This window comes from Serinus canaria, chromosome 25 (assembly GCF_022539315.1).
Source record: "Serinus canaria isolate serCan28SL12 chromosome 25, serCan2020, whole genome shotgun sequence".
NCBI classification, from domain to species: domain Eukaryota; kingdom Metazoa; phylum Chordata; class Aves; order Passeriformes; family Fringillidae; genus Serinus; species Serinus canaria.
In genome coordinates, this window is record NC_066338.1 from 7,520,092 (window position 1) to 7,542,684 (window position 22,593).

Sequence of the window (22,593 nt, forward strand, 5' to 3'; positions counted from 1 at the left end):
CCAAACCAAACCAAACCAAACCAAACCAAACCAAACCAAACCAAACCAAACCAAACCAAACCAAACCAAACCCAGCAGCCCTGCCGTGGGCTGAGCCCCTTCCCCCTCCCCAGGCTCCCCCCCCCATCTGGCCCCATTCTGACCAAACCAAACCCCAACAACTCCCAAACAGGAAAACAAAAGAGGCTACAAAACCCCAACCAGAACAAAGCCACACAGTTTAAAATCTTACCATCAAGTCCCCTCCCCCCAACACAACTCAAACTAAAACTCCTACAACCTACAACCCACAAAATAACCCTACAACTAAAATTAAACACAAAAAACCCCCCAAAACCAACCATAAAACCAATCCTAACACATCCCAACCACAACTTCCACCACAAGTTACTGGCAGGTCAGGTGTTAATCCTTTCAATACTTCAATCCTCCCTCAAGTAAAAGAAAAACAAAATACAAGCACATTAAAAAACCCACAGAACCATCAAAGTCAGTAAAGAAGAAATTAAATCCCAAATTAAAAAGAAGAAAAAATACCTTAATCTAAAACTAAAATCTCCTATAAACTATAAAGAAAAAACTCTTTTTCTTAACACATGAACATAAAAAATCAATAATAAAAAAAATTCATAAAATAAACAAATGTTAAAATAACTGTAATTTCATCAAAAGTTTAAACAGAAAAAAAAAGTAATCCAGTACCCCCAAGAGAAGACCTCTATTCCCAGAGATAAAAATAATTTAGAATTAAATAATAAAACTTTTACCTTTAAAAACTCATCTTTAAAACAATACCTCATAATGTCACATGGCCCATCAACAAGCTGTAAAAAGCTTGTAGCCATAAAAACAACTTCACAATAACAAAGTTCCCCAGACAACTGTTATCCATGACAAAATAGGAACCACAAAAAATAATTTTTTCCATAAAAAATCTCCATAACCTTAAAGAAAATCTTCTCTCCCTAAGTAAACTAAAAAAAGACTATTCTAGAAATAGTAAACTAACTAGAAATTTTACTTTTGTTTCTTTACATTGCCAGTAAAAAAAATATGTAAAGAAAAAAAAGTGTTCTAATAAAGTTTCTTTTAATTCTTACTACCTTTTTTCTTTTTTTGCATTTAGTAAAATTTTCTTATACCCTTTTAAAATTTTAAGCATACCTTACCTTTCTCCTAAACTATCTCATAACAAAATAAATGCATAAATAATTAACTGACACTAAAACCCACGCACTCATGAATACATTAATTAGGAAATCTCAAGATTAGAAATATCTTGAATCAACAAACCAAAACCACTACAATGTCATAATAAACCTTTTGCCAAAGTTTTCTGATTTTCTGAAGTTCCCAGTAAAGGCTGTTTTGTTCTTTTGAGGTCCTCACAATCTCTTATTGATATTTCTCCAACACATCCAACTCAGAGGACACAGACAATTGTAATTCCTTTTAAATGTCTCCATGAGAGAATTGTTTTGGGGATGGGAGTCAGGGCTTGTCTGTCCTGCTTGGCCCAGCCCAGGCAGGGCTTTCCCAGCCCCATTCCACACTCCATTTCCCAGCTGGAGCCCCTGGTGCCTCTGAGTTGTGCTGCCCCAGCCCCAGGGACGCTCTCCTTGTCTGCCCATTCCCCCAGGGGCTCTGGGCAGGGATGGCCTCAGTGGGGGCTGCTGACATCCTCAGCACCTTGGGGGCTGCTGCTGAATTTCACTGCTCCAGAGCCTTGTTCAGCCTTCAGCTCTTCAGTGCAGGAATTCAGTCTCCCAGGGCTCATTAACATTCAGAACACCTTAACAAGCCAAGCCTCTGGGAATAATTTGATTTCAATTTTCAAATCCTTTGTGGTTAATTAGACAGATTTCAGTAGTGTATTCAAACTGAATATGTTCTATTTAAAAAGACAGTGAGAAAAGATTTTTAAGTCCTGTTTAGTTTTTTTTCCCTGTTAATAAATTGCTATGCGCAATCTCCAATTGACACTGAATCCAAGTACCTCCTCATGCAGTTTGAATGGATATGAAAATCAAGACCCTTCATGGCTGACAATCAATCAGACTCTGTCCCTACCCCCACCCCACCATTTCCCCCATCCAAGCCCTGGCACTCAGAGCAGCCTTGTGCAAATCTGAGCTCCCTCCAGCCCAGGCTGCACCTGCAGCTTTCAGCTCCTTGGCTCCAACTCCCACCTGCTCTCCTTGGAGAAGGAGCTGCCTGAGACACAGAGGGATGTTCATTTCTTGTCAGCCAACAAAGCCAAGGGAAGGCACAGCTCCATCAAATGCAAAAGTAAATTCCTCTGCTGGATATTAAATCCCTTTTCCAGAGCAGTGTCAGAGCAATGGAAAACACCTTCTGTGCCCAGCCCAGATCCCAGGCTCCCCCAAACCCTTCTTGCCCCGATTCTGCCCAGATTTGCTCTTTGCACACACCAGTCACAGGCTGAAGTCAGGAGCTCCCTGCATGCCCAGAGGGAGGAAAAGAGAGAAAGGGGATGAAGAGCTCTCCTGTTCAGAGCCAAGGTCCAAGTGCAGCCCCTGCAGTGGGAACCACAACTCATCAGGTTTGTGTCCTTTGGGCTCAGGGACTGGTGACACTCAGAGGCACAGAAAGGTTTCTTGCCAACAAATTCAAGTTGAATATTTGAAGAGTTTAATAACCATCACAGCTCTTCCCTCAGCTCTCTGTGATGTCCCAGCAGCATCAGACATGTCCACCATCCCCCAGGGATTTCCATACACTAACACATTCAGACAAAGACATAAGAAAAGGTAATTCTGTGATAGATGGAATCACAAGTAGGATGATGATTAATAATATATTTATTTTTACTTCAGAAATATTGGGTAACTTCCTGCAGGTCAAAGCATGAAAACAGTCAGTTGAGAGGCACTTGAATGACCAGAGAGCACCTCAAACAGGAAATCTGAGAGCTGTAGGAAGTACATAGATCCAGCTTCTCTAAATGAAGAGATGTCCTTAGACATGACCATTTAAACAGGAGAGCTGAAAACACCTGATGGAAGAGGGAGACTAACTAAGAGACTAAATAGTGGTGACAAAACTAGACAGGAAGATCAGTGTTTCTTCTCCTGCCATCAGTACACTTCTAGGAAATCCCCGTTCCTTGTGGGAAAACTTTGCCATTCCATAAAAGTACTCAAATGACTTGGATAATAAAGATTTGCTTGTATATTATGAAAGTAACAGGTATTAAAACCTGTGCCTATTTCCAGGCAGACCTCAGCTGTGTGCCCATGAACAGGCAGTGCCACTTGTGCCCTGAGGTGCCCAGCTGGGATTGGATCTCTCCCAGAGCACCTGAGGGAGAGCAGAGCACCTTGCAAGCTGCAGGTCCCTGACAGCCCCGCAGGGCTCCTGTCCCATCAACATCTGCTCTGCTCCAGTGTGGAACAGGGCCCAGCATGGTGCCAGGATCATCAGAGAGCTGAGGTGTGTGCTGGAATTCAATGCCCTCCCCATCCCACAGCAGCCCTGCATTTCCCTCCTGCAGCCTTGGTCTCCAGCACAGCCATGGAGGCTCTTTGGGCTCTGGACTGTTCCTGCAGCCCCAAGGGCAGCTGAGCTCTGCCTTTGGCACAGTCAGCCCTGGCCAGCGCAGGCCATGCTCAGCAATTCCCTGTCTGTGCCTGGCCTTGCTGTCAGCCCCGGCAGCGGCTGCGTGGCCCCTTTGTGGCCTGTGCTGGCCCAGCCATGGTGGCCCAGCCCCTGTGCAGGCCCAGCCCAGGCCAGGAGCATTGCGGCTGGGAACGGCCCCTGTGCCGTGGTGCCCACAGCAGCCTTGGGGCTCTGTGCCCCATGGCCTCCCTGCTGGGCAGCCTCTGCCAGCTCCTGCAGAGCCCGTGGCACCTGTGGGCCTGCACAGACAGCCCTGCCCCGGGCTCTGCCGGCCTCTGGGCCAGCAGAGAGGCAGCCAGGGCTGGCCATGGCCGGGAACAGGCCCTGAGCCCCGCAGGAAGGATGGAGCTGGGCCACAGCCAAACTCAGCCCAGGGCAGAGCTGGGCTCAGCAGCCAGGGCTGCCAAGGGCTGGTGACAGAGGCTGGCGCTGACAAATGTCCTGGGCCCCCTCCCTGCTCTGTCCATGCCGTCCAAGGGCACAGAGCAGCCTCCTCTCTGGGCCACTTGCCTGTTTTCAATGCCTGGCACAGGCGCTGGCCCTGCCCCACAAGGCCTGGCCTGAGTCCTGCCCCTGCAGGCTCAGCCAGGCTGAGATGGACAGTGATGGTGTCTGGGCCAGGTTCTCTGAGCCCAGCCCAGCTCCCTGCAAGCTCTCCCAGCTGCCCTGAGCTCTGGGCAGCACCAAGAGCCTCTCCCCAGCCCATCCCAGCCGGCTCTGGCCCCACAGCTCTGCTCAGGCCAGGCTGCTCTGGGCACTGCCCCACGGCCTCAGCCCCTGGCAAGGGCACAGCAGCAGCTGCAGCTGCCTCAGGACTCAGCCCCAGCCATGGGGGAAGGGGCTTGGCCAAGGCACAAGGAGGCTCCCTGGGTGCCCTGCTCCCCTCTGGCTGAGGTGCTGAGAGCTCTGCAGCCCCTGCTGCCATCCCACCTGCCCAGGGCAGCACAAGAGCCCCGGCCTTGGGGCCCTCCAGAGCTGCTCCTGCTCCAGGCCCAGGGCCCATCCCAGAGCTGGGGCAGCCCCAAAGCTGTGCCCATTTCTGTTCATTGCTGTTCTGATGGGGATGGATCCTCAGCCACTTGGATGTTGCTGATGAATTTTACTCCTCCAGAGGCCTCTTCTTTTTTGAGCTCTTCACTTCAGGAATTCAGTGAAAAAGGCTCGCAAACATTTGTTCCAAACAAAAGCCTCTGGGAATAATTAAAGTTTTCAATGCTTCTGGGGTTAATAAGACAAATTTCAGATGTTTGTTCAAAGTGATTCCACTATATTGTAAAAAAAAAAGCAGAGAGAACTTTTTTGTCCTTTTTTCTTTTCCTGTTTATAGATGGATATCAGCAATGTTCAATTGATATTGATCCCCAGCACCTCCTCATGCAGTCTGAATATACATGAAGATCAAGACCCTTCATGGCTGACAATCAATCCGACTTTGTCCCTACCCCCACCCCACCATTTCCCCCATCCAACTCCTGGCACTCAGAGCAGCTGAGGAATGGAATCACGTCCGGGGGTGTCCCCAGGGCTCAGTATATGAGCAGGTCAGTGAAATCTCTTTATTGCTGATCTGAACAAAGCCATCAAGGGCACCCTTAATCATTTCTTAGGTGAGCCCAAGCTGGGTGGGAGTGTGGCTGTGCTGGAGGGCAGGAAGCTCTGCAGAGGGATCTGGACAGGCTGGAGCCAGGGGCCCAGGACAATTGGATGAGGTTCACCAAGGCCAAGGGACGGGTCCTGCCCTGGGCTCACAACCACCCCAAATCCGTGGCCATGCCCTGCCCCTGATCCCCACAGCCTGTCCTGTTTCCTTCATCCCTGCATTGACAGGCACTTTCTGGGACAAGGGAGCTCTGCTCTGGGGATGGAGGGAGGTGCAAGGGCCACCACTGGAGTGGGAACCTCAGCTCATCAGGTTTGTGTCCTTTGGGGGTCAGGAACTGGTGAGACTCAGAGGCACAGAAAGTTTCTCTTCATGGCCAACAGACCACAGTTGAACAAGACACAATTTAATGACAATCACACTCTTCCCTGAGCCATATGCAATGTCCCAGCAGTGTGTGATGAGGCCACCATCTACAAGAGATTTCTATACCTGCATTAATTTCACACAAATGTGGTTCGGTGATAGATATAAACACAATCAAGTTTTTTTATCAGGATGCTCATCCTGGAGTAGGGGCAAAACAGCTCAGAACAATTCCTGATTTGCAAATCAGTGGTGGATGGAGAAGGGAGGTCAGGCTGCTCTTGGTGTTGAGGAAATGCTGAAACCCGCCTGACTCATTTCATCTCCTCCTGTCCTGGCTGATCTCCCCTCTTTCCCCTTTCACCCATTGGCTTTTGTCTCCCACCAGGCCCCCCAGTGAAGAGCCTGGCTCTGTGTTCTCCATCACCTCCTGGCTGGCACTGCCAGGCTGGGATGAGGAGCTCCTCAGCCTTCCCTGCTCTGGGCTGGGCAAGCCCAGCTCCCTCAGCCTCTGCTCACAGCCCAAGGGCTCCAGCCCCACCTTGGAGGCCCTTCCCAGACCCTGCTCCTGCTGCCAGACATCTTTCCTGCCCTGGGGAACAAAAATCAGGCCACAGTGACCTGGATAATCCACATCCTTGATGTCCTGGTCACACAGCCCAGCCCCTTGTCCCCATGTCAGGCTCTAGGGTGGATCCTGTGGAACATCCTTTGGTGGAGGCTGTGGCTCCAGGTGGGCTGGGGGGTTACCAGGGGATGGGGACCCTGCTGGGCATGGACAGCCTTGGACTTGTTGGGAGAGACAGTGAGGGGGAGCTGGGGTGGAGTGACCAACCCAGCTCCCCCTCACTGTGACCTCACACAGCCCTGCTGGGATGTCACACAGCCCCTCTGTGATGACACAGCCTGCTCTGTGATGTCTTCGACTGCTCTGTGATGTCATAGTCTGTTCAATGATGTCAGACCTCTGCCCAGTCATGCGACAGGTATGTCCTATGATGTCATAACTTCTCCATGACCCCATATACCCCACTCTTTGATGTCATAGCCCACTCTCTGACCTCATGTTACCAGATGAGAAATTGTCTACACCAGGTGAGCTCACACCTGGATCTTGCTCTCCAAAACCCCAGGCCTATGGAAAGCACAACACGCCCATTGTGTGAGAAGGGGAACTGGAAGTTCACCAGCCTCAGTGTCCTGCCAGCTCAGCCAGGCCCACTGGAACATTGGGCTCCACGACCACCAGGGACCACCAGAGAGACCCCCAGGACAGAAGAACACATGGGTAAAGGGGAGGGAAAATATGTTAATGATTTTGGGGAAATGATTATCATATGTGTGTTTAGTCCAGGACAATCAATGAATATCTGTGCAAAATACAGAATATAAACAGAAACTTTCCTGTGCTCAGCCTGCACGGCTTTGGGAGGAGCTGTCCCGTGTGCATCCAGCTGAATAAAGAATGCTGCTTCTTCATGCTACACTGGTGTAAAGGAGTTTTCTGTTTTCTGAATTTTTGGTAGCACTCCCACTGCCAAGGAAAGCTCTGTCTCCTGCTGTTCACAAACAGAGAAGGGATGGTGGCAGATGTGGGGCTCAGAGGCTGCCTGGGGCACAGTGACCATGAAATAATCAAGTTTTCAATATTCTGTGAAAGAAGGAGGGGCAGCAACAAAACTTCTACACTGGAATTAGGAAGGGCAGACTTTGGCCTACTTAGGATGCTGATGTGGGGAGTACCAAATCAGGTACTGATTTTTTAAAGGGAAACAGCCCTAAAAAAGAAAGGGGTCCAGGAAGGATGGACACGCTTCAAGAAATAAATCTTAATGGGGAAGGAGCAGCCTGTCCCAGTGTGCTAAAAGATGAGCTGGTGAGGAGAATGACTGTACTGGCTGCCCATGGAGCTTTTGTAGGAACTCGGGGGGAAAAGAGGGTGCATCATTTTGGAAAGAGGAACAGGCAACTCAGAAAGTGTTTAAGAATGTTGTTATGTTATGCAGAGAAAAAGTGGAGTGGTGAAAGCTCAATTAGAGCTTAACCTGGCACTTCTGTGAAAAATATAGAAAAGTTTCTATAAATAAATAATAGCAAACACAGGATAAAGAGAAACCTCTACTATTTATTGGATGCAGTGGGGAATACAGTAACTAAAGATAAAGAAAGGGCTGAACTACTTAACACCTTGTTTGCCTCAATTTTCAATATTAGGACAGGCTGTCCTAAAGACAAGTGTTCTCTTTAGCTAGTAGATGGGCACAGGGAGCAGAACAGCCCCCTGGAATCCAGGAGGAAGCAGCTTGCTGACCTGCTGAGCCACTCAGATGCTCACAGGTGTATGGGATCAGATGGGATCCATCCCAGGGGGATGAGGGAGCTGGTGGATGAGCTCCCCAAGCTGCTCTCCATCATTTACCATCAGTCCTGGATCACCAGGGAGGTCCCAGAGGACTGGAGGTGCCAGTGTGAGCCCATCCCCAAGAAGGGCTGGAAGGAGGATCTGGGGAACTCCAGGCCTGTCAGCCTGACCTGGGTGCCTGGCAAGGTTATGGAACAGATCACCTCGAGTGCCTACATGTGGCACCCACAGGATGGCAGAGGGATCAGAGCCAGCCAGAGTGGATTTCAATATCTGCACTGATGATCTGGATGAGGGGACTGAGTCCAGCATCAGCAAATGTGCAGATGACACCAAGCTGGGTGCAAGTGTGAATGTGCTGGAGGGTAGGAGGGCTCTGCACAGAGCCCTGGACATGTTTGGTCCAGGGAACAAATCCAACAAGGTGAGGTTTAACAAGTCCAAGTGCCAGGTCCTGCACTTTGGCCACAGCAACCCCTGCAGCACTACAGGCTGGGGACAGAGTGGCTGGAGAGCAGCCAGGCTGAAAGGGACCTGCAGGGACTGATGGACAGCAGGCTGGATCCTCAGTCACTGTGAGGTTAATGATGAATTTTACTACTTCAGAGGCCTCTTCTTTCCTGACCTTTATAGTTAAGGAATTCAGTGAGAAAGGCTCAAAAACATTTATTCAAATCACTGTAAAAAGAGAAGGCCCTTGACATAATTTTAGTTTTCAATTCTTCTGTGGGTAATTTCAAAAGTGTATTCAAAATGAATCTCCCATATTGAAAACAATTCAGAGAGAAAAGTTTTGTCCTGTTTTCAGATTGAAATCAGCAATGTCCAGTTGATATTAATCCCCATCAGATACTAATGCTTGGCACTGGTTGGGCTGCACAACGTTGGGTGACAGGAATGGGCTGCCCGGATAGGTGGGTGAGTCGCCATCCCTGGAAGCATTTAAAGAAAGCCTGGATGTGACACTCAGTGCCATGGCATGGGTGACAAGGTGGTGTTGGGTCCCAGGCTGGACTTGATGCTCTCCAAGGTCTTTCCCAGCCTGGTTGATTCTCTGATGATTGTGACACTGCAGGGCCCTGGGGAAGCAAAGGGCCATTGTGACACTGCAGGGCCTGGTGGCACTGAGAGGACCATGGTGACACTGTGTACAACATGGCAGCAAAGAGCCAAGGGGCCATGGTGACACTGTGGGGCTGAATGGAAGCAAGGAATCCATGGTGACAGTCTGGGTCCTGGTGGAACCACAGAGGCCACTGTGACCCTGCAGGGCCTTGTGGAACCAAGGGGCCGTTGTGACACTGTGGAACCAAGGAGACCCTTGGGAGAGCCTGGGGACAATGGAATCAAGGGGCCATTGCTCCATTGCAAGGACTCTGGGAACTGAGGGAACAGTTCTGACACTGTGGTGCCCCATGGAACCAAGGGTCCCTGGTGACACTGCAGGATCTTGTGTCACCAGGGCTCCATTGTGACACTGCAGCACCAAGGAATTCCTTGTGGCACTCTGAGGCCTCATGGAGCCAAGAGGCCACTGTGACCCTGCAGGGCCTTGTGGAACCATGCAGAGCATTGTGACAGAGCAGGACCTGGTGTCATGATGGGGCCATTGTGACACTGCAGGGCCCCATGGAACCAAGGGGCCAGTGCTGCTCCTCAGGGACTCCTGGAATGAAGGAAACATGTTTGACACCGTGGTGGCCCTTGGGACCAAGAGGCCATTGTGACACTGTGGAACCAAGGAGAGCATTGCTGCACTGCCAGACCTCATGGAACCAAGGATCCATTGTGACACTGCAGGGCCTTGGGGGACCAAGGGCCATTGTGACACTGCAGGGCCCAAGGATCCAAAAGACTTTGTGACACCAAGGGGTCCCATGGAACCAAAGGAACATTGTGACACTGGGAGGCCTCATGGAATCATGGAGAACACTGGGACACTCTGAGGACTCATGGAACCATGGCGACACCAAGTTGGCTGGGAGTGTGGATCTGCTGGAGGGTAGGAGGGTTCTGCACAGGACCCTGGACAGGCTGGATCCAGGGACCAAATCCAACAAGGTGAGGTTTAACAAGTCCAAGTGCTGGGTCCTGCATTTTGGCCACAACAACCCCTGCAGGGCTACAGGCTGGGGACAGAGTGGCTGGACAGCAGCCAGGCAGAAAGGGACCTGCAGGGACTGATGGACAGCAGGCTGGACATGAGCCAGCAGTGTGCCCAGGTGGCCAAGAAGGCCAATGGCTCCTGGCCTGGATCAGGAATGGTGTGGCCAACAGGAGCAGGGCAGTGATTCTTCCCCTGTGCTGGGCACTGGTTGGGCAGCACCTCGAGTGCTGTGTCCAGTTCTGGGCCCCCAATTTAGGAAGGACATGGAGGGGCTGGAGCGTGTCCAGAGAAGGGCAACAAGGCTGGGGAGGGGTCTGGAACACAAGTCCTGTGAGGAGCGGCTGAGGGAGCTGGGGTTGTTTATCCTGGAGAAGAGGAGGCTCAGGGGAGACAAGGCAGTGTCAGGGCACAGGTTGGACTTGATGATCTCCAAGGTCTTTTCCAACCTTGCTGATTCTGTGATTCTCTGAAACCACCCTTGGAGCAGTTGCAGGATGAGCCCTGGGCCTCCTCTTCAGAAGCTCCAGCAGCCCAGGTCCCTCAGCTTCTCCTGCCAGCCCCAAAGCCCATCCTGTCAGTCCTGCAGAGCCTCTGCAGCTCCTCCTCATTGCCCAGAACAGGGAGCCCCAGAGCCAGACACAGCAGCCCAGATGTGCCCCCCTGGCCTGTGGTGCCTCTGGCAAGGGAGCAGCAGGAGGCACTGCAGGAGCCTGCAGACAATTCCTGCAGCACTTGTAGGATGATCCTGCTCCCCAAGGGACGTTCCCATGGTGCCAAGTCAGGAACTGCAATGGGGAGTGGGGCCAGAGAGGAAAGGGCAAACAGGGATGGGCTGTTTGCAGGGGAGGGAACAGGGGTGGGCAAGAGGAAGAAATTTGTAGCAGGAAGAGTAAAGAAAGCAAAGGTGAAGCCAAGGAAATGCTCAGGGCAGTTTGGGGGTGGCTGCCAGGCAGCCCTGGCTCTGAGCAACAGCGTCTGCAGTGGGACAGGAAACTCCCAGCTGATGGGAACAAACTTTCTGGCTGACTGCAGAGGCCAGGACAAAGCTGAGTGGTTTCCCTGGTGTCCCCCAGCCCTTGCTGGCCCCAGGGGCTGATGGCATTTGTGCTCCCTCAGGTTCATGTCCCCACACCAACAGCATGGGGGTGCTCCCCCTGCTCTGTGCAATGCAAACAGGGGCTCCTGAGCCAGTGCTGCCGTGTCTGTGCCTGCAAGGATGGGGCACCTGTGTGAGCTGGGGGAGAGGCCAGGGCTGCAGAGGGGGGATGTTGTTGGCAGCTCCATGAGGACGCTCTGGGACGCTGCCCTGGGCTGTCCAGCAGCACTGGGGATGGATCAGCCCCTGCTCTGCTGCTCCTTCCCATCTCCCCCAGGGCCCTTGCAGAGCCCCAGCCATGCTGTTTGCCCCCAGCCTGCCCACGGCCACCCTGGGGCTGCTCACGGGGGTTTTCTGTGCTGAGCATTGGCCTGGGTGTGTTCTTGAGAGAGCCTGGGCAAGGAGCCTGGAGCCCCCAGGGCCTGGCCTGAGGTGTCAGCGCTGCCCCAGCAGTGCCCATGGCCTGTCCCTGCTGCAGCCCTGGCACTGCCACCCCCAGGGCTGTGCCCGGCCCCGAGAGCACTCAGGCCCTACAGCAACACCAGGGCCACCAGGGCAGCGGGGCAGGGCCACGGGAGCAGCACTGGCAACACCAAGTGCTGCTGCTGCTGGGCACAGCTGCTGTGCCAGCACTGATCTGCCCCCAGCTCTGCACACAGACATTGCTGCTGCAGCTCCAGAGAAGGCAACTAAAGGGCATCTCTGCAGAAAACTTTGCTGGGAGATCCTTTAGTTCCTTTAAAGCCACCGAGAGCGCAGCCCCTCATTGACACAGTCTGTGGCCACAGGGAAGGTGGAGAGAAACAAAATGAGAAATGGCACAAACAATGACATTTCTTTGTGGACAATATGAAAAAAGTAAAACAAAGAAAAAGAACCTCAGAATGAAACCAACAAGAAGTATCAAAGATACTTTTATTACAAGTGATTTGCAGAAATTGGCCAGCAGTTTAATGTTTCTGAAACCATCCAGTCATCAGTCTCCACACTGCAGCCTTGAGCTCCTGGTTCCTCAGGCTGTAGATGAGGGGGTTCAGGGCTGGAGGCACCACCGAGTACAGAACTGACAGGGCCAGATCCAGGGATGGGCATGAGATGGAGGGGGGCTTCAGGTAGGCAAAATGTGCAGTGCTGATGAACAGGGAGACCACGGCCAGGTGAGGGAGGCAGGTGGAAAAGGCTTTGTGCCGTCCCTGCTCAGAGGGGATCCTCAGCACAGCCCTGAAGATCTGCACATAGGAGAAAACAATGAACACAAAACAGCTAAGTGCTAAACAGATGGAAAAAACAATGAGCCCAAGTTCCCTGAGGTAGGAATTTGAGCAGGAGAGCTTGAGGATCTGGGGGACTTCACAGAAAAACTGATCCAAGGCATTGCCATGGCACAGGGGCAGGGAAAATGTATTGGCTGTGTGCAGCAGAGCATAGAGAAAGGCACTGGCCCAGGCAGCTGCTGCCATGTGGGCACAAGCTCTGCTGCCCAGGAGGGTCCCGTAGTGCAGGGGTTTGCAGATGGACACGTAGCGGTCGTAGCACATGATGGTCAGGAGGGAAAACTCTGCTGAGATGAAGAACAGAAAGAAAAAGATCTGTGCAGCACATCCTGTGTAGGAGATGTTCCTGGTGTTCCAGAGGGAATTGTGCATGACTTTGGGGACAGTGGTGCAGAGGCAGCCCAGGTCAGCGAGGGCCAGGTTGAGCAGGAAGAAGAACATGGGCGTGTGCAGGTGGTGGCCGCAGGCTACGGCGCTGATGATGAGGCCGTTGCCCAGGAGGGCAGCCAGGGAGATGGCCAGCAAGAGGCAGAAGTGCAGGAGCTGCAGCTGCCGCGTGTCTGCCAATGCCAGCAGGAGGAAGTGGCTGATGGAGCTGCTGTTGGACATTTGCTGTGGCTGCACTTGGGGACCTGTTCATGGAGAAAGGACAAGGAAGAGTTAGACAAGGAAAATGAAAGCCATTTCCTATACACCCTCATCTATAACACAGACAGAAATGCTTCTGTGTTTAAGATTTCAGAGGTTTTCTTTTTAAGCTCCCCCCATGTCTCTTCTGGTGTTCTTGGATATCAAACACTCTCAGCATTATTTCTGCACTCAGGGAGAACAGAGAAGGTTCTTTAATTTTAAAGTTGTAAGTGGAGAGAGAGGGTTGATGGTCTGTCATTCTGACCTTTTCAGAGTTTATATGGGCTTTAATCTTTCACAGGTGGAGAGTGATCACCTTCCTTTGCTTACCCGAAAGTGTCACAAGGTACTGCAGAGAGCAGACAGATCCACCACAGCCCAGCTCCACCTTTGTACCCAAGGACTCACGTTGCTCATTTCACCAACCCAGCAGCATTTTCAGTGTCACAACACCTCTGCCTTTCCCCATCAATCTAATAACTCAGAGATGCTCTAGGACAGGTTTGCATCCTGCATCCTGGAATCTCCCAGCTTGGACTGAAATCTCAGGGAGACTTCCAAGTGTCCTTAGGATGGCATTGGATTAAGGGAATGCAACTCCTTCCCTGGCTGCACTGACAGCATTGCCCAGAGCCGGGCACTGGGGACAGTGTCACCCTGAGCCAGCTGTGCCCCCTGCCAGAGCCCCCAGGGCCGGGCAGCTGCTCCCAGCCCTGTGCTCTGCAGAGGGAACTGGGCCCGGGGCTGCAGAGCTGCCCCACGGCTCTGCTGCAGTTCTGCCTGCACAGGAGGGGCTGCACGCCTTGGAGCCCCAGCCCTGAGGGCAGAGGCTTGGCTGGGGGCACAGGAGGGAGGGGGCTTGTTCAGAGGGAGGGGCTGCACTGGAGGGGGTCCTGTGAACATCTCTGAAGCCTCCCTGCCACAACAGTTCTGGGTTTTGTTTTCTCTCACTGCCTGATCATCTCTCTGCTTCCTGGAGATTTTCCTCCTACAGGCGTTTCCCTGTGCCTGATCTCTCCCTGCCAGCACTCACAGACCCCAAATCTCTGTGTACCCTCCTTGGCCTGACAGAACCCTGCCTGTTTGCAGGGCACTGGCTGGGGGCAGGTTCTGTTTGCAGCTTGCAGAAAGGACAGCTCAGACTGAGCCTGATGGCTCCAGCAAAGGTGATGCTGGTGCTGTCCATGGGCAGAGTGGCTGAAGGCACATTAGGGATGTCCTGTATAACTACTGATCACTAAAAAGAACAGTTCAGATGTCTCAAGCTCTTGTTAGAATTATTAAGTAAAAAAATCAACCTTTAATATTTATCCACCCCTCCCTGCAATTATGCAGTAGTAGGAAACTGAATGCAAAGTCTTAGGAAATCTTCAAATTTTTATCAAAATCCTTGTCTTGGGAATATTCTATGACTAAGCAGAAGCCCTCAGCATGTCAGGACTTCACAAGCATTTCAACTGTCCTTAACCATAAATACTCAGGGTTGTACTCACAGGGTCTGTAGGCACTGGGATGTTCCAGCTTTAGGAGATGGCTCCAGGAGCTGCAGCTGCATTGCCCTGCAGCCAGAGGTTCCTGTGCCAAGGGCTGGCAGGGATTCTGCTCCAGGCACTTCTCAGCACCTTCCCAGCCCTGACTGATTGAAGCTCTCTGTGCCTCTGTGCTGTGCCCAGGGGGGCTGCAGGCAGTGCCCCAGCCCTGCTGGGCTGGCAGAAGAGCTGCTCATCAAGAGAAATGTGCTTTTGAAACTCTTCTTGGCTTTTTGGGAAAGCCCAGCCCAGTTCAGCAGCACAGAAACAGCACAAGGACTTTAATGAGCCTCTGGGGCTTTGTGCTCAGGCCCTGAACATCAGTCCCTGAGAGGGAGCTGAAGAAACCTCTCCAGAACTCCAAGTCAGAATCACACTCCAAAGTTTCTTTCACTTTTAATGGGTCCCACTGAGGGACACCACTGAGAAAGTGTCCCCAGGCCCCAGGCAGAGCAGTAAACTGGAGGTAATGATGACAGGCAGGGACAAAGAGAAGCCAAGTCTTGGTGCTCCGGGGCACAGCAGGGTCTGTGCCACCAAGGGCTGGGAGGAGACACCTTGTCCTGAGGCACTGGGGCCTCCTGGCACAGCACCAGCCAGGCTGGGCACTGCCAGCCCCTTGTCCTGCCCTCAGCATCCCCCCCTAGCCCACATCCCAGTGGCCTCAAGGATCTGCTGGAAGGAGTCCCTGGGGAGCCTTGCTCAGCAATGGCCCTGGGGGCTCCTGAATGCTCCCAGGGACTACAGGCTTTTCAAAGGACTTTGGGTTTGGCTTTTGCCTTGGACTGAGAGGTTTGTGCAATCATGGCCTCCAATTATCTGCTTTAACGAGTCCCTGGAGAGTTTTGCATTTACACTCAGTAAAGCTCATTAATGCTTTGAGATACTCAAGGTTTTTAAGGTACTTTGGATTTTTCTTTCCACACTGAGTTTCTGAGAGGTTTTTGTGCCATCCTGGCCTCCAGTTTTGTCCTCCAAGAAGTCCATGAGGAGCCTGTGTTGGGCATGGACCTCTGTGGCACCCATTCATGCTTTGAGACCCTTTGGGGTTTTCTTCTGACTTTGACTCTTGGAAAGGTTTGTGCAATCTCCTCTCAGGCCCTAAAGTTCCAGAGCTCAGCTCCAAATGCTCCACGGGGCTCATTAGGATCAAGCAAGTCCTGACAAACCATGGCTCTGTCTTGATTTCCCCCTGCTCTTGTGCAATTCATAATGAAATTATTTTTTATCATTATGGGAAAATATTTCAAAGAGCTTTTTATAAATCCCCATTCTGATTTTGAAGTGTGTCTTTTTCTTGTTCGAGCAGATTGCAGCATTCTGTGACTGATATTGACCCAGGGACTCTCCTGAGGAGGTCTGGCCTGGTCAGAGAAGCTGTGCCTTGAGGTCTGGCCATGGATGATCTTGGTCCACATTCCCCAACCTCTTATCCTGTCTCTCCTCTGTCACCTGGGGCCAGCTTTGCTTCGAGAACTGGCTGCACTAAGGCAAAGAGAGCTTTGTCTTCTTTTATTTTAGCAATCTAAAACTCCTAAGTTCCCCACTGAGAAGAGATACCCTCCTCAATGGTGTGCCAAGACCAAGATGCCACTAAGAGACCTCCAGACTTGCCCTGGGCCAGCTGTGAGGGTGTGTGGAGGCCCAGGGGCAACCATTGGAGTCTCAGTCCCCAGGCATGAAGGGCTGGTCCCAAGTAAGAGGAATAGGCTTTCATGTTAAGGTGAGAAACTTGCTTCTCCCATAGATCTTTGCATGCACATGCTGATTTATGTAAAGTTTTGATACCCCATTGGCCCGTTAGCCTAGTTCTCCCATCTCAACTCCTATTGCCCATGTTTTCTTAGACCCTAGAATGTTCTCCTCTCTCTGTCCCTTCATTGGCCCTATTTCCCTGCATTCCTCCACCCCTGTTTCCCTGCTGGCACACCTGACCTCTGATCCCTCGTCTGCACCATTTTCCCTGTATCCAGGTGTCCCCTGACCCTCAGCTCCACCCTCACTATTCCGTATAAGACCCTGTGCCCTCAGTACCTGTCTTTGTCCCTGGACCCTTTTTCTCTGTACCCTGTTCCTGTACCAATACACCCAGTGTGCTGGAGATCATACCAAGACCCATCCTGCCTATTCTGGCAGCTTTCTGAGGTAGCAGTGAGCTTTGGGCTCAAGAGTGCCAGACACTCCAGGGGCCTCAGTAGCACCACATCGGTAGGCGTGGCACCCGAACAGGGACATGACTCGTTGAGGTCTCTGTGAGCCTCTCCAGCAGTGATCCTCCCAGCCAGCCACCACTGGAAGCTGTACACCTTTGGGTCAGCTGCAACACTGAAGTGAGACTCAAGTTTTATTGAGTGTCACTGAAGTGGAAGTCGACAATCCCTTCAACATCCATGGAACCGACCTTGCTGACAGCCCCACAAAACCACTTTGGGTGAAGATTGTGCCCGTGAGACTGAGAGGCAGAGAGGTGCCAGGGGCTCGGGCTTTTGATTTTCTGTTCCTGTGGGTGGGCATTCCCTCTTCCACTGGGGGTGGCTATGGGAAATAACCAGTCCCAAGCTGAAAAGGATGTTTTTGTTAAGTTTCACGGAGTTTTGAATTCAGAGGGGAGTTTGTTTTCTGAGGGGAGTTTAAAACGTTTTGTTCACTGGTTGTTTAAGAAGTTTCCTGATATCTCTGTTGATTCTATCTATCAATTATCGTTTTGGGATGCTGTTGGGGAAAAGCTTTGTATTTTACAAACACAAGGGATGTTAAAAGTTGGGAAATTTTATCCGTTGTTTCATTCAATTGATGGGATTGTTTCATGAGTTCATGGTTCCAATCCTTTTTCCTGGTTTATTCAACCCACCCACATCTTCCCAAACCATGTTCCATAAGAACAGGGTGGGAGATGGAGCCCGCCCTTTGGCACAGACAAGCCATCTGCTTCCTGCCATCTCCCCTCCTTTTCCATCCTCTCCTCAGGGTGGTAGTAGCCAGGCCACCCTGAGATCTTCCCTCGCCCACATTCCTGCATCCCCTGGTCCTAATTCCTGTTCATATAAATCACAAAATGGCAATACTCCTGTGAGAGAGACCACCATTTTAGATTCCCTCCCGCCTTTATCCCCATTTCCCACCTTCGTCCTCATTTCTCACCTTTGATTTTGGGTGGCCTCCCCTGCAAAGGGATCTACCTTGACATCAAGTTCCACCCCTGCAGCAGTTCCCTCACCTGCCACTAGAAAGCTCCTCCCCCACATGGGCTCCACCTCTCCACTTCTGGGCCCCTCCTCCAGTCCAGGCTCTTCTGGTTCCAACATCACTGGAACCAGATGTGGGGCCAGCCAGAAAGAAGCCATTTTGACTACCAAAGGCCTTTGACACTGGTCATTGCCAGTTAGCCTAAAGGCCGGTGCATCTGCCAGCAGACCCTTTTCCTCTACAGAGGAAGAGAACGATAGCTTATCTGAGAGTGAGGATGAGCCCAAGGATTCTTGGCAGAGGATGTGGAGAAAAGTCACAAAGGAGGGGGACTGGGAGGTGGTAACCAAGATTCAGGTAACGCCTGTGCAGTATAAGTAGGACCAAAACCTAAATGGGAATCTATTTCCCACAGGAAAATGAAGGATTTAGTAGAGGATGCAAAAGATTATGGGAGGGGTTCTCCCCAGTTTAACAATTTGCTGGACACAACATTTACTGCCCACACGATGGTACTGTTCAATTTAAAACAGTGTATGAAAATTATATTGTCACCTGCTGAGTTTATTTTGTGGAAAGGACTTTGGATAAATAAACAATGAATTACCAAAAGGTTATGTTAAGGAAGAAGGGGAACAACACCTCACAATGGACCGCATTACCAGGGAAGGAGACTATACTGCTGCAATATCAGGCTGAAGTCCTTCCCTGGTTAATACTGGAAGATCTCAAAGGTGCTGCATGGCCCACTCTCCTCCTCCAAACACCTGATGCTTCTACATCCCACAATGACTTCACTGACATTCGCCAAGGCCTGGACAAGAGCTGTATCAAGTTTGTAGATCCCCTTATGAAAGCGCTGGAAAAACAGGTGGACGATCAAAAGGTCTGAGATTATTTATTAGCAAATTAGGGTTCTGTAATGCCAGTATTGACTGCAAAAAGGTTCTGCATGCCCTTCCCCTGGATCCTGAGTCAACCATTGCTCCGATGGTTTACGCTTGCATTTGCCAAGTTGTCTCAGACTGTGACTCCAGCCTAGCCAAGGCCACCGGCCAGGGTGCAATGGAAGCATTGGTTGCAGCAAACGTGCTTCCCCACAATACAGAAGGTAATAAAGGCAGTGGAAACTGTTATAACTGCGGGAAATCTGGTCATGTAGCAAAAGACTGTAAATACAAGAATAGCAACCGTTCTCTTTCTTCACCAAGCCCTCAGTCCCACAGCCATTGCCCAAAGTGTTCCTGAAGCCAACACTACCAGCCCTTGGGAAAGTCCCAGCAGAGCATGGAACGACCCTGAGTGATGACACCAAATGTGAGGTTGTTCCATCCCACCCTTCCATCAGTGATAGATGTCCTAGGTTACAATATAAAGATGTATTCTATTCCCATCCTCAAGAGCTGTTGAAACCAGGAGGGGCATTGTTTTTTCCTTATCTTCTGTTAATGGGTCCATCAATGTCTTGCTCTATGACTCAGAGAAAATTCCCTCCAGGAACCATTTCTGTTCAATGGACCCACCACACGACTCACCGAATTATATCAGCCCATTGTGAGATGCTCCACCTGGGGGGAGGAGCTAAGCATCCCCACCTGGGTATAATCTGGGGTTTAGGACAGAACAAGCTGCCTTTCCACTGGATTCCCAGAGGAACAGCTGTGTTTTCCACAGGCTCTTCAGAGGAAGACTATACCCTTCTACAGGATCACTGCTCCAACAGAACCACATCTGCTACTCCAGGGGGACTGCAGCCACCATTCCAACTGGACTGCTCCCAACATCTTGACCAACAAGGTGTCAGGTTGTGTTCTGACTTTATCAGTGGTTTTTCTTTTGTATTATTGCATGCATTTTGGTGGGTTTTTTTCTTTTCCTAAGAAATTGTATTTCTGACTTGGAGTGTCTCACTGGTTTTGCTTTCAAACCAGAACAAATGGAAAAGCCTGAGTGGGTTTCCTGAACAACGAACCACACTCAGGAACCACCTGCTGAGCCCAGGCTGCCTGGAATGGTGTCACCTTTCTATAAGGGATATTGTGAGCAGAAATGATCTCTGGGAGCAGAATTCTTTTAATCTTGAAGCTGAATTCTCTGTCGCAGTCCTTTTCCTGGCTCTCTGTTGCAGATGGAAGCTGCTGGAGCCATCCTCACCTTTAACCTCTCTCTTCAATGCAGCCAGATGTTCCCAGGTGTGTTAAGCAGGATTTGCTTAATGTTTCTACAAAACTTTTGTATTTCTCATGGAACAAAGGGGCCATTTTGGCACTGCGGGGGTGATGTGGAAGCAAGGAGTCAATTGTGACCCTGGGGTGCAATGGAACCAAGGGGCCATGGTGACACAGCAGGGCCACGTGGATCTAGTGGTCCACTGTGACACTGTGGATCCAAGGAGACCATGGAGACACCCCCAGAACGTCATGGAACCAAGGAGTCCATGGTGACCCAGCGTGGCTGCATGGAGCCCATGGTCCATGGTGACACTGCCCATCCAAGGAGGCCATTTGGACACTGCGGAAGCTCATGGAGTGAGGAAGGCCATTGTGACACTGAAGAACTTCATGGCACCAAATATCCATGGTGACACAGGAGGACATTGTGGGAACCAAGGAACTGCTGCTGGCAGTACAGAAACTCATGGAACCAGGGACCCACAGAGCTGCTGGAGCTTGTCCCCTGGCCCTGCACAGCTCCTTGGGAGGCACAGCAGGAGCAGCACTCTGGAAGCCTTGGGAATGCCCACACACTCCCGGGTGCTGGAATTCCAGTTCCCAGCCAGGAAAGATGCTCCTGCCCTTGAAGGCAAAGCTCTTAAGAAGGAGCCAAAAGCCAAGTGGAGCAAGATCCTGCAGTGACATTTCACTGCCAGCCTTCATAACTTCACCCATGGTTGTTGTAACGCGTGGATTGGGAATTAAATCCAGGCAGGATCTCTGCCCTGGGTCAAGAGAGACACTGAGAGAGAAACAGAGTAGGCAAAGAAAGGCAGGAGAGAAAGGAGGACACAAACACAATCATCTAAGAAGGTGGCACTCTGAAAAACAAACTGGAACTGACTGAAAATGAATAGGACAGAAACCAGTAATTCTGAAAGTTTTCTGTACCATCAAAATTGATCACACCCACCCAGCCCCGTACAATCCTGATCCCACACCCTCAAATTTGGATCCCACTTCTCCCAACCTCTTTCCAATCCCATCTCACCCTGGAGGCTGTGGAATCGAGTAATTTAGTTTTGAGGTGGGAGCAAACCAGTTTGAGGTGGGATTGAGCTCTTTTGGAGTAAGACTGAGTTGCTCTCAGTGAGACTGAGACATTTTGAGGTGACAGATCAAACCATCTTGACTTTTGGAGTACAAAGAAATAGGAGAACAATTCCTGAAATCCCCCAAGGACCCACAAATACCCTAGAATATGTCTTTAAACCATAAATTCTTTTGGAAATACTTGTTAAATGCTGAGACATCTTTGATCAAGTACTTTCTTTTTAGTCCTATTTCAGGTGTTTTTAAGCAATAGAGACAAATCAGAAGAAATTTAGGGCCAAACCAGAAGGATAACCAGCCAGGTGTCTTCCCAACATGGATCACAGGGAATGTGGGTTACCAGGGCTCTGCCCAATGTGGGTCCTCCAATGGGGGGTGGAGTTGTAGCAGTGCACGAAGCTCTTCCTGCAGTCAGAGCACTTGCAGGGCTTCCCTTACTGGTGCCTCCGTTGGTGTTGGGTCAAGTGAGAGCTGCTGGAGAAGCTCTTCCCACACTGGGGACACTCGTAGGGCCTCTCCCCAGTGTGGATGCGCCAGTGCCTGATAAGATCGGAGTTGGGCTTAAAGCCCTGCCCACAGTTTGGGCAGCAGAAGGGCCCCTCCTTGGTGTGAATCTGCTGGTGCTGAGGAGATGTGGAGCTGGTGTGAAACCTCTTCTGACACTGGGGACACTCGCAGGGCTTCTCCCCAGTGTGGATGCGTTGGTGCTTGAAGAGTTCTGAGCTGCAGCTGAAGCTCTTCCCACATTCCCCACACTCGTAGGCCCATTCCCCAGTGTGGATCATCTGGTGGCAGATCAGGTCAGAGCTTGCCTGAAACTCTTCCCACACTCCAAGTATTTGTAGGGCTTCTCCCCATCATGAAGCTGCTCAAGGACCACCAGCTCTGAGCTCTGGCTGCAGCTCTGTCCCACCTTCCTGGCTCAGGGTGGGTCTTTCCTCCTCAGAGCACCCTGGGCTGGGTTTGCAGCTCCTCCTCCTGTGGGATCTCTGGAGCTTTTCCTCCCCATTGGGTTCCTGCGCTGTGGAGCAGCTAAAAAGGGCCTCTGCCACCAGGTTCTGCTGTGGGCATTTGTCCTCTCTGTTCTCCATCCTCAGCTCCTTGTCTTGGGGAGGAAGGACAAGGAGAGGATGGGATTTGTCTCCATGCCACAGGGAAGGGGAAGGAGATCCTTCCAGTGCAACCCCAGCAGGGTTGTCCTGCAGCCAGGGGCCATGCTGGGCTGGGAGATGGAGCAGGAGAGAGGGGGAAAGGGGCACTGACTTCCTCCTCACCTGCCTCAGTGTCCTGGGGCATCTTCCTCTTCTCAAAACCTCCTCCTCCTCCATGCGGCCAGGGTTTGAGAATGGGAAATCCTGGTTTGGGGAAAGACATGGAATGAGCACATTGAGTTTGAAAGTTCTTCTGCCCAAGTTCTATCTCTAGATGTCACTGGCCATCTGGGCTCCATAAAAACCTCCCAAACACCAAGATTCAGCTCTGAAAATGCCTCTCAACAGTTCCCTGTCTCTGGTCTCTCCCTGAAAGTGTTCCAGGGT

The 22,593-nt window shown here is 51.1% G+C and overlaps 1 protein-coding gene and 1 pseudogene across 1 annotated transcript; both read right to left on the bottom strand.

Annotated features, from left to right (window-relative positions):
- Nucleotides 1-22,383, bottom strand: part of LOC127060601 (zinc finger protein 239-like) — a 143,021-nt pseudogene extending 120,638 nt beyond the window's left edge.
- Nucleotides 12,121-13,053, bottom strand: LOC108963918 (olfactory receptor 14J1-like). Its single transcript, XM_050984206.1, has one exon. The coding sequence runs from the start codon at nt 13,051-13,053 to the stop codon at nt 12,121-12,123; it is 933 nt and encodes a 310-aa protein (XP_050840163.1).
- Nucleotides 22,384-22,593: the final 210 nt, after the last annotated feature.